We start from the raw sequence: 17,964 nt of genomic DNA on the forward strand, positions 1-17,964 counted from the left end.
CATAACAAAGCTTTAAGTCTTAACGAAAGGAATTGCACCAATTTTGTCTCAGAATGCGAACATATTGTTGTGCTGACTTATGTCACTAGAGGGTGCACGAGAGCTTTAAAAAAAATCACTCATCGATCACCTTACATTTTGAATGTGAATGGGTTTAGACACTGATGCTCTTTCCATCCGAACTCAGATTAAAAATGGTTTTTATGAAGTAATTGTATAGGTAACTCTAGAATCAAGCCCTCTGCAACCTCCATCTCTCTGTTTTGAAAAATGCAGTACTGAATTTGAAGCCAAAGGATTTGGGTACATTTATATGAGCCTCTAACTTTTCCATTTTCCACTTTCCAAACCTGATGACTTTTAAGGTCCCTAGCTTTAAAACCTACATGCATCTGACTTGGACATTGAGGTTTTGAACTTACCTATCCCCATAAGATAATCACACTGGCTCTTTCAATATTTAAAAAGCCACTGAAGGCCATCTGCTTGTGAGATGTCCCAGGAGTAAACAAAATAAACATTTAAATATTGACAAGGTATCTTCTGTTACTTAGCTATAAAATAACAGGGCTGGGAAATGAGTCATCCGACTACATGGCTCCTATTAAAGACTACCTTTAGAGAACGGCTCTTAAGACATAACAACTTCCCGCTGGGGAAGCCTTGGCTGAATGACGTGACAAAGTGTAAGGTAAGTTACCAGCTGACTCAGCACACGCCATGCAGAGATGGACTGAAGTGCATCTGAAGAAGGAAGGCTGATGCCCATCACCCAAAATCCCTAGCAGCCCCAGTCTGGCCCAAAGGAAAAAGAAGAAACATTTACCACCATTCTTAGAAAGGCCTGGCTTATTTTTAAATAAGCAAAACAGTGACCCCACAGAGTCATCTGCAGGCAAGTTTCAATATAAAGGCGCTTGATGCTAGCGCTGGGCAGGTAAAAACTGGGCTCAGACTGAGGGCATCTCATTCTTGTGTCTCATTGCAGTCTGACAGAAAGCACAGGCATTAACCAGGAGCCGAGCAAACTCCACTTCGAGCCCTAGCTCTGATGCGCCCTGTCTGTATGACTCTGGGCAAATCCCTAAGCTCTCAGTGTCCCAGGGAACTCTCTAAGATAATCGGTGGTGAAGAAGGTGCCAACAGGCATGGGGGGGGGAAGCCGATCACTTGGAAGTCCGCTAGATCAAAGAAAACACTACCTTATTCCCACTAACATATTTGTGATATAAGTGACTTGTGTTTTGCAAAGAACTATGTCAGCAGCAGTAATAACACTGAGACAAGAGGCGTAAAATTATCCTTCAAGACCCAACGGTGCAGTTGCCAGGTGAAAAGAAATGAGAACAATCCAATAGGTAGAACAAATTGAGCAGAAAATATAATTAACCAAGCTGTCTTTGCTCAATGAGGTAAAAAGACCACACTCTTTATGGAACGCTCTGATAACTAGTCTAGACAAGGTATGACCTACATGAGTGCTCTCATTTGAAAACCCTTGGCTAGCTGTGGGACGTCATCAGTGTGCACACAGATCACAACCTCTGAGCATTCTCATCCCCTGTGCTCCCACAAATCCTCTACGTGGGACATCCTAACATCTCACAAACTCACTCACGCTCTGGCTCTTGGCACACGTAGCCAAAGGAATATTCTATCATTTTAATAAATGTAAAGGAGACACTCATTAGAGAAGAATCTTTAAAGCACATTTTGATCTACCAAGTATAATTTTTTTAAATAATCAAGAGCCCAACCAATGGGATCTGTATTCTCAAATCTTTCAGAAGAGATTTTTGACTGTAAAGGCAGTTATAGTTTTTTAAAAGCCTGTTGATTCCCTTCTTAGATACTCAAAGCTGTTAATAAACGTCTGTGGCATCCCCACAGTATTTGCTATCCAGGATGGTTCTAGGCTCTTTCAGATTTCTTGCAGCAGTGATTAATGTCCTTCGTTCTCAAAGAGGACCAACGTGACATCATTATGTCTGTGGGTCTGACTGACTGATTAGACCAATAGGAGCTCAGAATACTTGGAGACACAAATAGTCCCTATGAACATTTGGGGCAGATTTTCTAATTTTGCACATTGTGCATTTCCTTGGGCTACTTCAGTTCTGCTTTGTTCCTAGATCACAGCCCTTCTTCAATAAGGGCCCACCATGCTGGGTGGTCCTGGGCCAGGGTCTCCCATATCATCCAATTGATTCTAAAGTTCTTAAGAGAGACCTTGACAGTGCCCTTGCATTGCTCTTTCTGACCACCTTGTGAGAGCTTGCCCTGTGTGTGTTATCCATAACATAATTTTTTTGGCAAGTGTACATTTGGCACTCGAACAGTGTGGCTGGCCCAACAGAGTTGAGCTCTCTGCAGCAGAGCTGGAATGCTGGGCAGTTTAGTTCGAGAAAAGATCTCGGTGTCTGGTACTTTATCCTGCCAGGTGATCATCAGGATCCTCCTGAGACAATTCAAATGGAAGTGATTCATTTTCCCGGCAGGGTGCTGGCAAACTGTCCAGGTTGTGTGCCTGTGAAATCTCAGTTAAATTACTTAGGAAACAGAACTAGCCTGTATTGATGTCTGTGATTTCGTCCCTCTTATTTTTCGGCCTATTTAAATGATTTATGTTCAAGATTTTTTTTAATTGCTCCGTAGGTGTGGCATAAGAGGCAGAATTCTGGGCAGGGTGTCATTCAGGCCAGGGCTAAAATTCTACCTCTTCTTACACTTACTCCCAATATGGCCACGGACCAGTCAATTAACACATCTGTGTCCAAAGCAACTCAGAATAACTGTCAGTTATCTCTCTCAATTGGAAAGAAAGTCCCTGTACTCATGAAACGTTACTCTGGTGCCATCTTTCCCTGATTCTTCCCTCTCTAGCCCTGTCTGCCCCGATGCCACCAGGTACCGAAGCACCTGCGGACTCAGCTTGGACATGGCCTCCCTGTGTCCTCACCCTGGGCCACAGAAAAACGCTTCCACCAACCAACAGGCTGACCAAGGGCCCCCCAAAGGATCTGTCACACAACTGAGTCAGCTGCAGGCTCTCCTGCCTCCCTTCCAAGGAAGATCCACCACTCATCCCTCTCTTAGGCTTCTTTCATTATGAGACTCTCAAGAATGATGTAATTTGGGGGCGCAGTGGATAGAGCACCAGCCCGGAAGTCAGGAGGGCCTGAATTCAAATCTGGCCTCAGACACTTAGTACTTCCTGGTTGGGTGAAACTGGGCAAGTCACTTAACCCCAACTGCCTCAGGAAAAAGAAAGAAAAAGAAAAAGAATGATGTGATTTGGCAAACAGGATGGTGAAAGTTCTCTCTCATTTATGCCAAATAAGGACTTAGAAAGGGGGCATATGCCCAGAGAAGAAAAAACCTGAGGGGTCCAGGGCAGATCTCTTCCCACAGCCCAAAGATCAGATTTGTTCTGTTTACCACCAGAAGTTGGGACTAGGAGGAAGAAAAGGATTTAGGCCTGATAAAAGAGAGAACTTCCTAATAACTAGAACTTAATAATAATAATAATGGAACTCGAGCATCCAGCCTTTGTTAGAGATTTACAATGTAGCATGCACAAAATTCCACCGTGCTTATCTGTTAACTATAAAAGGCATTTCAGTTGGCAGAACAAAATATTGCTCTCCTTCAAGAACGTGTCTGCTACGTCAAAGTTATACAAGAGTCCTCGAAAGTGCAACAAGAGAGAATTTTGATAACCTTTGAATAGAGAGATCAAATAGAGCATAAAACGAGCCAAACGCAGTGGCTGGGGTTGTGACAGAGGATGTACATCTATTAGGGTTCAAGTGAAGAGGAATTCCACAACAGTGTCAAGGTCCTCCCCATGTTCTTTGTATGTGACATGGTGCTAACTGCTACCCAAGCCCTGGCCACTGCGGAGCCTCCTGAAGGAGATCTATAATCCTCCAGAGTTTGGTCTAATTATTCAAACCCAAGAAAACCAAGGGCAGGAAAAGTGCCTATTATTCTCGCTGATATACAAAAGGTCATCAACCTGTAAGAGTCCAACCATTGGCTTTTACATCTTGAACAGGCGGCAAGAGATAATGAATTTAGCCTGGAATTGAACAGAAAAAGAGTGGTCTGGACTGCCTGTGGAAAACTGGAACATGGGGTCATCTCTGCTAGAAGAATAATGCCGAATGAATGCAAATTGGGGAACTGCTTGAGCACCAGCAGCTGAGCCTCCTTCCAAGTGTAACAGAGAGGTTCGTAGTACGTTTAAGCAGGCAGCAACATATTACAAAGATATATATTCACAGACCATAAGGAAGTGGTATCAAAGCAATGTATGATCCACAGGGTGGGCTGGTTGTGTGGCAAGAGCAAGTCCTACCCCACGCATAGCTTCCACATTCCCTCCATATCTTTACAAGGTCAGAGGCCTTGAAAACGACTCCACGCACATGAGGGCGATAAGCTGGGAAGACATGGAGGAGAAGAGCCCAGAGAGGCAGGTTGTTCCCCCAGAAGCCATAGCCACCCACCTGAGATGAGCCCTCTAGCGGTGTACTAGAGATAGTCCTTGAGCCTCTAGCTATTAGCTCTCAGCAAACCAAAAACTAAAAAGTAATGTTTGACTTCTGGTCTTACAATTCTGAATAGTAACAAAACACCCCCTACTAATACACACTTCTCATGGCCGCTCCGTGGTCCCACAGCCCTGACTGTTTTCTGCGTTCGATGCAGAAGAAGAATGTCTTCTTGTTCCAACTCCTCATCATCCCAACGGCGACAGCCCATGGCTGAACAAATATACTTCACCTGAAAAGCAGTAAGCCATGAAAACAATAAGGTACTAATATCCACGGGGGGACAAATAAGAAGAGAAAAGAAAAAGTAATAAAATTCTTTGAATCAAAATAATGAGAATAAGAATCAAATAGACAGTATTTGAAGGTATGCAAACTATTTTACTGATTCAATGGGAGATATTATGATGATCCTCATTTTAGAGGAAACTGAGATCGAGTGGTTTTCCCAGAATCACATCAAGTTAGTGTCTGAGCTGGGATTTGAAGCCAGGTCTTCTTGAATGTTAATCCAGCATTCTATTTCCTAGTGCGCTGCCTTCTCAATAATAGTTTTACTACATGTTTTCAGTCAGAGTATTTCACTTGGCACTCACTGTAATTCTGTGAGGGAAGGAGAGTAAGTATTCTTATCCTGCTTTCACAGAAACAGGTTTTTAGGAGTTAGGAGATGTTACCACATCAGTAAAAAATAAATCTCACGAATGCTGTTATAATACCCATGTTGGTGGTGTCCTCAGACACCTAGTGCAACAGCCTAAAAATGTCTCCACATTTTTGCAAAGAAAGCACTTCAGCAGCATTAAATAAAAACTGTCCAAAAAAGAAAAAGAAAAGATAAACCCAACAATAACAACTAAACAAAAGCGCCCCTATTACAGTACTGGCTCATGTAGTAGGCACCTGGAATCACAAAGATGAGGATTCCTAGACTTGGAAAGGTCCCTAGAAATTGCCTCATCTTCCCCTATCCTCCATTACACAAGTGAGGACAATAAGACTCAAGGGAAGTGAAGTGACCTTGCTGGGATCAGGCCCAGAGCACAGCTCAGGAGGGCAGGAGGTCCCAATCCCTCCCCACTCCAGGTGCCCCTGTGTGAGACAGGGAAGGCACAGCAAGGAGACACTTCCACCCTCTCACAAAGTTGGAAATGAAAGCAGGCGACAACATCCTCAGCTATGGATTCTCTGCGTGTGGACTTGCCCCTTCTAGTGAGGGTCATCCTCGTCTTGTGGCTTACAAACCACACAGTTAAAGGATTAAGAAGAGAAGGGCAGTTTTAGAGAATCTAAATCTTTCCAATCAGCTCTTTTTTTTTTTTCATTAATTTTATAATTATAACATTTTTTGACAGTACATATGCATAGGTAATTTTTACAACATTATCCCTTGTACTCCCTTCTGTTCCGAATTGTTCCCCTCCTTCCCTCCACCCCCTCCCCTAGATGGCAGGCATTCCCATACATATTAAATATCTTATAGTATATCCTAGGTACAATATATATGTGCAGAACTGAATTCTGTTGTTGTTGTTTTTGCAAAGGAAGAATTGTATTCAGAAGGTAAAAATAACCTGGGGAGAAAAACAAAAAATGCTAACAGTTTACACTCATTTCCCAGTGTTCCTTCTCTGGGTGTAGCTGATTCTGTCCATCATTGATCCATTGTAATTGGATTAGCTCTTCTCTATGTTGAAGATATCCACTTCCATCAGAATACATCCTCATACAGTATCATTGTTGAAGTGTATAATGATCTCCTAGTTCTGCTCATTTCACTCAGCATCAGTGGATGTAAGTCTCTCCAAGCCTCTCTGTATTCCTCCTGCTGGTCATTTCTTACAGAACAATAATATTCCATAACCTTTATATACCATAATTTACCCAACCATTCTCCAATTGCTGGGCATCCATTCACCAATCAGCTCTTGCTGCCAGAGATATTCTAATTTATACTTCTAGGTATGGTCCCTAGGTCACTGTTCTTGTCTGTAGGATAATGGGTTTAATTTTTAAAAAGTTTTCTTAACCTTACAAATTTCTTGTTAGAATAAATGAGAACTCATACAATAAAAGCATACCTCAAAGCACACTCTGCTCATTCTGTATACAAAAGAATATAGAATACTCAACCTCAAACATCCTCTGTCTTCAGTACTGTATCCTTTTGTGCCTTCATCACATGTACTCACTCACCTTTCCACTGTGTGCACTGAGCCCATATGTGGTGAGAGACTTTCCTCCAACCAGAACAACATCGTCTCCAAATTTATATGACGACTCCAGCAGAGACTCCACTGTGAAAGGAACTGCTTCCATGCTTTCCCGTTCTCGGTCCCATTGGAAGAGGTCACCATCCAGGGAAGGAATGATCATCTTATTGCCAAACACCTAAAACAGTAACATTACTTTTTAAAAGTCAGGAAGTTTAAAACAAAGTTATTAGTGGAGGGTTGGGTCATTTTAACAAAATATCAAACTATGGGAATGAATATTAGGAAAATTAAATAGAGCTATCTAATGTGTTTCATTTTAAAACTACCATTATGTTGAGCAATTATGAGATCACTTCAAGAATAGGCTACTCTTGAATATAGGTTATGACCCTAGAATGAGATCTTTTGAAAGAAAAAAAAAGTATATAATGTATAAATTAAAAAGTCACTTACACTTTATAAAAATCCAATTTTGGGGAAGATATACAGCTTTTTTTTTCCAGACCAATATGGTAAGTGCTAACCATTTTCCTCCAAAAAAACTCCCCCCAAAACTCAGATATCTTTATTAAAATTAATAACGAGTCATTTTTCTTCTTTTAACAAACATTATACAAAGTTAGCATATGTAAGTAGTTACCAAACAAGGAAGGATTATAGATCAGACTGCATTGCTTATGCAATTTCTTCTAAATAAGATCCAACAGAAAATAACATTTAGTCACAAATGTTAGTCTATCCCAAATTTTATTTATTGTTCCTTAAGACACTATTTTCAAGTTCATAATAAAATTTAGTTTAGTTTTATCATACTTGAAGGAAAATTAGGTATTCTCTTCCTCAACTGGTTCAGTTGAAACATATTCTAAGCATAAATAGCCCATGGCTCTTTATGTCCCCATACTTAGGTACCACAGTTAGAAGCACTGATAGAGTCTAAGATTCAGATTTCTTTTTTCATAATTACAAAAGGAAGGCAATAAATTCAAAAGAAAAATGTTCTGTTCCCCACTTTAGAAACAGAAAGCATCACATCCTCAAAAAAACATTATTAATAGAAGAGGAGTACTGAGAACCCAGAGTTCCCAAGTACAAAGGTACTCTAGAGTTGTTTATTTTTGAAGCATTTTGCTTATTAGGTTTCACATGATCAAAATAGAACAAGGTATGAAAGTGACAGAGGCAGAATTTCCTAAAATAGTTAACAGGATAGTTTATGTCAGTCAGCAGAAGGGCCAATCAACGTGCAATCGTCTTCCCAGAGGCAGAAGCAATTTGGTACAAAGGCCCGGGTGCTGGATTTACAACTCCGAGGCAAGCCACAAAAAACACTCAATTTCTTCATCTATGAAAAAAATGATTATTTCATCTATCTCCCAGCATTACTGTGAGGATCAAATGTGATGATTTGTAACCCTTAAGTACTAAATAAATGTCCATAATTACTTTACACAGATAGAAGAAGCCAACATGGAAATAGGGCCCTGAGACTGAATCTTGGAGAGAGAATATCAGACATCTGCTAGACTTCTGACCAACTGTGAGGCAAGGCAGACAAGATTAAAAAAACATTTACTAAGAGTTTCTTGGGATGCAGCAAAGCAGAGTGGACAGATGGCCTTGAAGCTGGGGTCAAGGTCCAGCTTGGACACACACTGCCTTTGCCACTATGGGCAAGTCTCTCCCCACCCCAAGGCCTTCAAGGGACTCAGAGCCTCTCAGATTACAAAGAAGGGAGCTAAAAAGTTAAATGACAAAGTCAGCATCCCAAAAGATCTTGACAGAATAGAAATTGCTGCTCCAGTCTACTAAGGTGATAGGTAACAAAGCAGGGAGTGAACAACAAACACAGCCTCGAGAGAGCTGTGTGCTGATATATTTCTGAACTCAGGGAGCCTAATCGAGCTAGACACACAGACTTTTTAGTTATCTTGCAGGAGTAGAGAAAGCCAGCAAGGAAAAGAAAAGTATGGAGAGAGAAGAGAGGGCCAAGGAGAGAAGTTCGGTGTGCCATGTTAATGGGCAGGAGGAGGAAGAGAAACTGGTGAAGAAAGTGGAAAAGGAAAGGGAGAGGCAGGATTTGGTGATAAGGTAATCAGGATCCACACCACGACAAAACGGTTTAACAGATTTCCAGAGGGTGGGGAGGAAAAAGAAGAGAAGGGAGGGGAAAGAGGAAAAGGAGGGAGGAAGAAGTCTCCATTTGTGAGACAGGGGCGCAAGCATGATTATTTCCATACCACAGATGAAAAAAAGGAAGCTCGGAGATGAAAAGATGTGCTCACGGTCTCACAGTAAGCACCAGAGCTCTGCCAACTGCAACACCAGTATTCGTTCCAAGAAGCCATGGGGCCTCCCCAAAAGCCTGGCAGCAAAGGGCAAAACTCGGGTCTCCTAGAAAAGGAAGCAGGGTTGAGGTTTTTGGTTGGGTTGTTGTAAAACAAAGCTTCAGTCTGCAGAGGTTTATCTGAGAAGGAAGACCATTTTGACATCTCCTTGGGATTATGTAAGAAAAGTCCATTATGAGTTCTGTGGTACCACTGAGGGATCTAATAACTGGATTTTCTGATCCAAGGTCCTCATGGTGTAGCAGAAGGATTTATAGTACTTACCTCTAAGTTAGGCTCCTGACTCAGCCACTTCTCAGCTACAGGAGAAATGTCAGCCGAGCCTCAGTTTACTCATCTATGAGACAAGGACAATGGGCACTCACTTCATAGATCCCTTTCAAGACTCACACTCACGCTGAGGTGGGCTGGGCAGAGACGGCGATCTCCATTCCCTAGGTTGGCCAGAAGTCAAACTCAAGGCTCCTGCTAGCAAGCCCCAACTTTTCACTACCACATCTCCCTTGGAAACCACGTACTACTGAGGATAAGCTCTTCCTGTAGAAAGTTCTCCTCTCTCATGCCTCTTCCTTTTATTTTTTGTTTTTGTTTTCTCCAGCGGAAATCTTTCCAAGATGGAGCACAGCTTTCCTTCCTAACTCTGAGTCATCACCAGAAACAAAGAATTCCACAATCTGAACCAGAAAGGATCCCGATGACATCTAGTCCAACTCGCTTATTTTCAGGAGGAGGAAGCAGGCCCGAGCAGTGCTAGAGACAGGATTCGAAGCCAGGTCCCGTCTCCAAAATCAGAGCTCTGGACTAATCAGCCTGACACTTACTACCTACTACTGACGACTCCATCCTTGCTTCTGCCTCCTGCCTCCCTCGTGGGACACCAGCCACCACAGCTTACTGTCCTGCCTCTCTCGGCAGCCCCCAATCAATCAGCAAGTCCTCCCTCAGAGCCCGTGGTCCCAGTCCATGGACGTTGCCATGCTCTCTGACATGGTGGGTGTGATGGACCTGGGGGACCAAGGAGACCGGCTGGTGTGAATGGACGCAGAGAAGTCACCCAAGATACCCAGTGAAGACAAGAGGGAGAAACAATTGCCCACCAAAAATCCGAGGTAACCCTCAGAGCAGGTGGGACAGGGGTAACATGGCACGTGTGACAACCATGCTAACTTGTTTCCCCCATCTGTCATGTGGGAAGGCTCTCTGGGAAAGGGCATGGAGGGAGCCAGAGTGACCCCTAACGTCAGGCTCCAGAGTGCATACACAAAGGTAAGACAGCCCAAGCCCTAGCTCCAAGGGGGTGGAGAGTTAACACGTCACAGAGAAGTCAGCACAAACGTGAAAGAACGAGGTTTAGGAATGGGGTGAACTTCAGACCCCTTGCTGGGAAGACTGGAGTGATGAGGCAGCCCAGTCCAAAGTGGCAGTGGCACCCGCGTGAATTTAGGGTGAGCGGAACAGGGGCCAGCTGCAGGAGACGTGGAGGGAGAATATGACCAGCGCTGGTCCGGGGCCGAGCCAAGCCCGGCACACACTCAGTGAATGCTGACTGACGACAACTGCCTGAGCACAAGAGGAGAGTGGCGGGGGGATCGAGGACGACGTCTAGGTTGTAAATCTGGGTGATGGGGGCAGAACCAGGCCGGGAAATCAGATCCCAGCCGGCTGTCACTGAGTGGAGCCAACAAGCCGACTCCATGGAAGCCTGTCCTAGGAATAAAGGGCACGAGCATTAGTGAGTTTGGTTCAGCAGTGCTGAGGCCTTTTTGGCATATTTCAGTGGTCTGTTAAGGACGCTAACATTACAGCAAACAGAGAGGCTGTGAGTGCTGTGGATAAGTTCTCTTATTACCTTTATACTTTCCAGGCATGTCCCCATTGATAATGAGGTTGAAACATACCTTGCTAGAGCTAGCTCAGTGTTGGGGAGACTCCAGGCAAAGTGTGGGAGAGGAGAGGAATCAGACTGACTCCCAAACTGAAGGTTTCCAGAGCTCCTGCACTGACCTCCTTGCTGGATGCCTATGAAACCTAGACAGTGTCCAGTGATCTGCCAGCAAACTGAATGGCTTCCATCTGAACTGCCTCAGGAGGGTCCCTGGCAGAATGAGGTACCAGACATTGAGGTCCTTTTGCCAACTCACCGCCCGGCGTTCCAGCTCTGCCACAGAGAGCACAACTTGGGCTGGCCACATTGTCCGAATGCCAAATGTAGACTTGCCAAAAAAAAGACTGTTTTATGGAGAACGTACACTGGGCAAGCACTCACAAGGTGGTCAGAAAGAGCAATAATGCAAGGGCAAACTCAAGGTCCCTCTTGAAAACTTTAAAACTCATTTCATGGCACGGGAGACCCTGGCCCAAGACCACCCAGCACGGCGTGCCCTCATCAGAGAAAGGGCTGTCCTCTAGGAGCAAGGCAGAACTGAATTAGCCTAGAAGATACGTGAGATGCGCAAAGTTGGAGAATCTGCCCCAAATGTTCTTAGGGACTCTGTGTCCGACCTGTGGCCGAGTGTTCCGAGCTCGTGTTCCTCTGATAAGCCACAGTTGGACACGCCATTACTCAACTCTAACATAGAAATGTCATGCTGGTCCTCTGAGAACAAAGCTCAACAACCAACATGTTTTTAATCGAGCCAGGGCAAAACCTCAGTGTTAGCGCTGCTCTCCATGAGAACAGGAATATCCCCATCCATCTTTGTATCTCCAAAGCGTCCAGCACATTGCTTTGCACAGAATGGATACTTCACCAATTCATTTTCCATGAATCTCACAATTCAGCCCCCATCTCTGTCCATGCCCAGTCATCACCAGAGTCCAGTCTTCAACACGAGAGAAGCCTGACTGTCAGAGCTCAAAGATTCTTGTCCAGCATCCTCTTTGTGATAGGAAAAGAGAGGCCCAAATAGGGCACAGTGTCAACTAATGGAAGAAGTCTCACCGTGAATACAGTCAAGGCTTCCTAAGTGGTCTCTCAGCTGCAAATCCTCCTTTTCCCAGCCCATTCTATACACTACCAACAGCCTCAGCCATTGACCTTTCTACAGTTGCCCCACACCTAGTCTATTAAATTCATATTCCTCACATTGACACTCAAAGCCTGCCACAAGAAGCCTCCAAGTGTATTTTGTGATTTATCTCCCACTTTTTTTCTACAGTTACCTATTCTTCAGCCAAATTGAACTATTCTTAATTTACTAAACATGTCTTGTACTTATACTTTCATACCTTTTTTCCGCCTCGATTATCTCCCTCCCAATCCAACCACTTTACAGGTCAAAATCCTACCCATCCTTAAGGCTTGACTGAAATGCCACCTTTTTCATGAAGATCTCTCCTGTTCTGTTGTCCTAGGGCACTTAGGATCAGTACGACTCATTTAATACTAGATGTCTGCCTGTAAGTAAGAACGGGAGGCAGGTACTCATAGGAGGAAGATCTAAATTAGAATCTTGCCTCAGACACTTAAGCGGTGCAACCTTGGCAAGTCCAATCTCTCTCTCTCTTCCAATATAGGGATAATGAGAGCACCTATTTCCTAAGGTGGTTGTGAGCAAAGTTCTCTATCTTCTTATTGTTGTTATTATTAATATGTTATTTACACACAGACACACAGACACAGACACACACACAGACACACACACACACACACACACACACACACACACACACACCCCAAAAAAAAACTATAAGCAGCTGAATCCAAAAAACATCATGAAGTCCAGTACTTCTGTCTGTTCTGATGACTTTAGGATCTTTGACTACCTCAATTTTCTCCTCTTTGTTTTTTTTAGTAATATTCAAAGGCCATTAACTACCCTACTCTTTCTGACTCTTACTAAAACTTCTACTACCACTTTATATTTCATATTCTCTTCCTATGTCTATTTTCTTCTTAAAAAAAAAAAAAACAAAAACACAGGTATAACATACAAAGAACTTTTACATGCTTCCTCTCCTAGAGATATTTTGGAAAATATCCAACTTCATGTCTGAACATTTAATGAGCTCAGCCCCCAATCTATTGGATGTACAGCCCAACTGTAATGCGTGTTTTTATCAATTAGAATCTCCTATATAGCTCTCAGGTTATAATACCTGTACTATCAGCAAACAATAATTTGTATATTTAGAATACTTTAGAGTTTATAAAAATTTTACAATCATTATTTCACAGATCTTCTCAACAGCCCTGTGAGGTAGATAGGAAAGGAATCCCTATTTTTATAGCTTAGTCTTTCTAAGAGGAATAATGTGGCTTGCCCAAAGTCATTAAGCAAATACTTTAATGTCTCCTAACTTATATCTAATCTCTTTTTTTTATATACATGCCTATGTATCTCGCATTAAAATACTGAATATGGTAGGCATTTAAATAACTCTTGTAATGATATATAATTCTTTATATAGAGAGGAAACAAATGAGTATTATCAATCAAAAAAGGAAGAGATAAAAAGGTAGAGAAACTGAAAAAACCCATTTTTTTTGCTTAGTCCTAAAATTTCCAAGTTCTTCCTAAATAAGTAAAATTATAGATTCCTTTGGTTCTTGAATAAGAAGACCATATTAGATAAGAGCAGATTCAGTGACACAAGATTACCAGATAGAATGATAAGGTAAGTGTCGCCCAAAGTCAAACCAAGATGCTGTTTTCCTTTGATCTGATTATGTTTTTCTAAAATGAAAAAGTAGTTTCACTTATCCTCCATTCTAAAGGACTGTCATAAATAGACCTAAACAGATCTGAGCCAGAAGGAAAAGTAAAATACTAAAGATTCTGAAAATATTGATCTCATGGATAAATTTTAAAAATGTTAAGACTTCCTCAAAAATGCCCTTTTAGAGAAGTGGTAGCTATTTATCAGTATAGATAACTTAGACTATCTATGTCTAAGAAAAGAGACTGCATTTCTGATTCATCCTATATAAGCTAAGCAATTTATTTACTTCTGGATTTTTAAAGTCCCTCTGTTGACCTGCTATTCTTTTATGGGGTGCTTAGGATGAAGTGTACATACAGGTCTGTTAACATTTGCCACCACTGATATAATGTAAAGAATGAGTTTTCTTTCCCTCCAGCTGTGAACCCAGATGGTGCTTTTCCTGGAAAGCTACAGGAAGCAGCATCAGCATGCACTTCAGGTAGGGAGATGACATCACCCCCTCACAAAAGCATTACCTCACCTCCTAAGCCAAGGAATGAGTCACCCAGAGAGTCAGCTGAAATCTCTTGGTAGAGAAAATGTAGGTTACAGAGATGCATTTTATACATTCCACTGAGCTGTCAGATGGTAAGTAGCTATTTGTTCCAATTCAGTGCTCAGCAATACGTCCCCCTAATTGTTGAGTGATTTGCTTTCCCCATTAGTCATATTTTTAAATGTTAATGTCTGCTGTTTTGTCCAAAAAAAGAAGAATGCATTCTCACTTTTTTCTCTTCTTATAAAAATTAAAATTTGCCACATTGGTCAGAAACACAGATGCAAACATCCAATCAAAAAACTCTCTCTGAACTGTCACTGGGTAGCTAAGTGAAGTATTTCGCCCTCTATTTCTGAGTAAATCAAAGGCAGAAATGTGTTACTAGGGAAATTCAGCATCTCCATTCTGGCTTCAGCAAAGGGGAGCTAGCGCTGGAGTCAGTCCACCCAAGTTCAGATGGAACCAAGGACACCAAAGGAAGACACAAAGAAAGCAGGTACTGGTCAGCTATCAGAAGACAGGTGACCATCACTAAACAAAATACAAACTTCACCCAAATGAGAACATGGAATTTCCCCCCATCTGCCTGTTTTTTCCTCGCTTCCAGTAGGAAGAATACCTTCTTGCCTTTGAGCTCTGATAAGTATTCTGACAACAACAATCTGCAAAATCAGTGCTCAGACAGGCAGCATCCTTGACTGTCCCAAAGACTCTTCAACCCCAGAGTGACTGCAGATTTATCTGGCATGAAAACAGAATGCTGAGGTATGGCAGGCTCTCCAGGGCCAGCCCCATCTTCCCTCCTTCCCCTTGGCTTACTGGGTGATGGCAGAGTTGGAAGGCTCCTGCCTCCCTCACCCAGCCCCTCTTTTCCTTTGGGGTTCAAGTAATTCATCTCTGCCACCCAATCAAACTCCTAGATGCTCTTATGTACAGAACTCCTTCCTTCCTTAAGGAGGTTGGCATCTGGCCCACAAATTTTCTCTGCCCTTATATGAGGGGACTCCTATCCACACAGTGATTTGCCCTCCAATTCCAACCACTCAGCTCCCCAACCTACTCTGAATTAAGAACCTAAGATCCCCACTCCACCTCAACCACACAAGCTGGCCAGATCCCTGATCTTGATTTTCCCACAAATGACTTCATTTCATGTCCAAGAATTCTCTGACCAGAGCACTCCATTTCCTACTCCCCCCACAGTCCTACTCTTCAGCCGCCCAGCGATCTCCAAATCCTTGTATCCCCCAGGTCTCTCCCAGGCCGTGTCCCCTGCACTCACCTCTCCCTCCTTTCCCCCCATCTTGACCCCGGCTGAACCAGTTCTATGCTGTTCTTTTCTCTCATTCTATCACCTCTAACCCCAGGGAGCCTTGGTTTTGGATCGCTGCTCTCCTTGTGTTCTCCCTCACACTCGAACTGCTGAATGAAGGTGAAGAAAAAGCTCCTGCCAGTTCTGATTGAATCCACTGCATATGTGGGTTATCCCACCTCAGCCGGGGCCCCCTGCTGCTCTCTCCAGCTTCCTCAGCTTCCACTCTGCAACGAGCTCTTCCCAGCCTTCTCATGGCTCTCAACCCCCCCATGGCTTTCCTTCCCCTCAGCCCATTCTGCTAGTTGAGCCTCTGGCTCCTTGCCTCCTTCACCCCTTGTCTCACAGGAAGAGGTGACCCCTCGACCTGCTCGGGGGTCCCATGCCATCCATCTCCCCCAGCAGATTGCTGCCTCAGTTATACCATCTCCTTCCCTCCTGCCTACAAACATGTCCATGTCTTCTCTATCCTCAAACCCCTCAGCTGATCCTTCCATCCCACTATCACTAACTCTTCTGCCCTTAGCCTGTGCTCAACTTCCAAACCAGAAGGTTTTCTCTATTAAAAGAGCAGGAGCAAGGGTGATTCATTAATTAGCCCATACGCCTGCATCGACACGAATGAGAACATTATACATTTTAAACAATTATCTTTTCCTTCTCTGTGGTTAATAAGCAGGCAGATACAGTGACTGACAAGTCGTACATCAAAATCCTCTCCTCAAAGGCCAGTCACATCAGTTTCTTATTTGGCAGTGCACACACTTAAACTAAATTAGTTCGGTTCTCAGCATCCTATTCTGCTATAAGCCAAAACTTTTTCCAGAAGGCTAATAAAGACAGAGTTAAATCAAAGTAATGTTTCACTTCAATAATTAGTAGAAAGAGAATTACTTACATAACCATCTTAATGTAGCCCCACGAAATGATTGATAGTCATTTTTCAAGACAGAGAAGTTACAATGGTAGTAGTGATAGCCAAGTACAAATTAACTTAATTTCTTCTGATTCAGATAAACATACTACCAAAAGTAATTCAGTTTACTTTTAAAGTTAACTGTTTAATGTACCAAATTAATACAGCAATTAAAAACATCCTGTATTTGTAGAACATCACAAGTGTCTTTTTGAGACTTATTCAATTTCAATTTACAAGTACAGAAATAATAACAAACAGCTAACATTTCTATAGCTCCTCCTAAATGCCAGGAACTTTGTGCTTAGCACTTTGCCCATATTATCTCATTTGATCCTTACAAAAACCTCCAAAGCATATGTTATAATTGTGCCCTTTTACAGTTGAGGACACTGACAGGACATACAGAGGAATGACTTGCCTAGGATCACACAGTCAGGAAGTGTCTGGGGCCAGATCTGAAATCAGGCCTTCCTGACCCCGGGTCCAGATATCCTCTGTGCTTTAGACTGCTTCAATTCTGTCCAATTTGGAGTGTTTTTTTCCTGGACACACTATGTCACTTCATGGGATTTCTCCAAAATCTTTCAGAAACCACTCAGTCCAGCTTTATCTTATATAGATAAGTCCCATCTCAACACTCCAGCTGCATCACAGGCTCTCCTAATTGCACAGCCACACATTTTCCCAAGGTTTAAACAAATTTACTATGTTTGAGTGCAAAACATGACCATGTCATCAGCCAATAACTGAGTTAATTTTTCCAACATGATAAGAGCTATTGATTTATAAATTACTTATCTACTGTCTATAGGGAAAGAGTAAATTTAGCTATGTAGTAATTAAAGTAGGGGGCAAAATAACTTAAAATTTCCTAAAAACCTATGGTTATAGAAAAAAAAATACAGGCATCTTATGATAAATCCCTTCTAGAGTATTCATGAGCTCTGACAATTTAAGCACATTATTATTAGCTGGCCAGCTTGGCCTTGTGGATAGTGAGCCGGCCTTCAGGTCGGGAGGGCCTGAGCTCATACTCCCTCTCTGACTCAGACTAGCCAAGTGACCCCGGGCAGGTGGTTTCCCCTCTCAGGCTCCCGGTAAATCCTCTCAGACTCATTACAAAGCTCTAACCTGCATTAGCAGAAGAAGGGCCTCCCTGGGAGTTCCTTACACAGATGAACTTTCAGATTACATCAACATCAATCAATTCATTAATTAATGACACTAAGTGTGTACAGAAAATCTTTTAAAAGGCTCTTTGAAAACCAACAACCCTGTCATTTCCCATTTGACTTGGAGACTTAGGAGGAGAAAGAACATCTGAATCCCCTGTTTCTGCCCTCCCCAATCGGAAACAAACTCGTGTCTCACTGGGATGAACCTTCCCTGAATTAAAATCAAAACCCCCAA

The 17,964-nt window shown here is 42.7% G+C and overlaps 1 protein-coding gene across 1 annotated transcript in view; it reads right to left on the minus strand.

Annotated features, from left to right (window-relative positions):
- EIF2AK3 (eukaryotic translation initiation factor 2 alpha kinase 3) overlaps window positions 1–17,964 on the minus strand; it is a 66,971-nt gene that overhangs the window by 25,130 nt on the left and 23,877 nt on the right. The window contains exons 3-4 of the mRNA XM_074285707.1: window positions 6,753–6,947; window positions 4,658–4,788 (exon numbers count right to left, since the gene is read on the minus strand). Of these exons, the coding sequence (XP_074141808.1) occupies window positions 4,658–4,788; window positions 6,753–6,947 (326 nt within the window). The remainder of the gene's footprint in view (window positions 1–4,657; window positions 4,789–6,752; window positions 6,948–17,964) is intronic.

This window comes from Sminthopsis crassicaudata, chromosome 2 (genome assembly GCF_048593235.1).
Source record: "Sminthopsis crassicaudata isolate SCR6 chromosome 2, ASM4859323v1, whole genome shotgun sequence".
Lineage (NCBI taxonomy): Eukaryota > Metazoa > Chordata > Mammalia > Dasyuromorphia > Dasyuridae > Sminthopsis > Sminthopsis crassicaudata.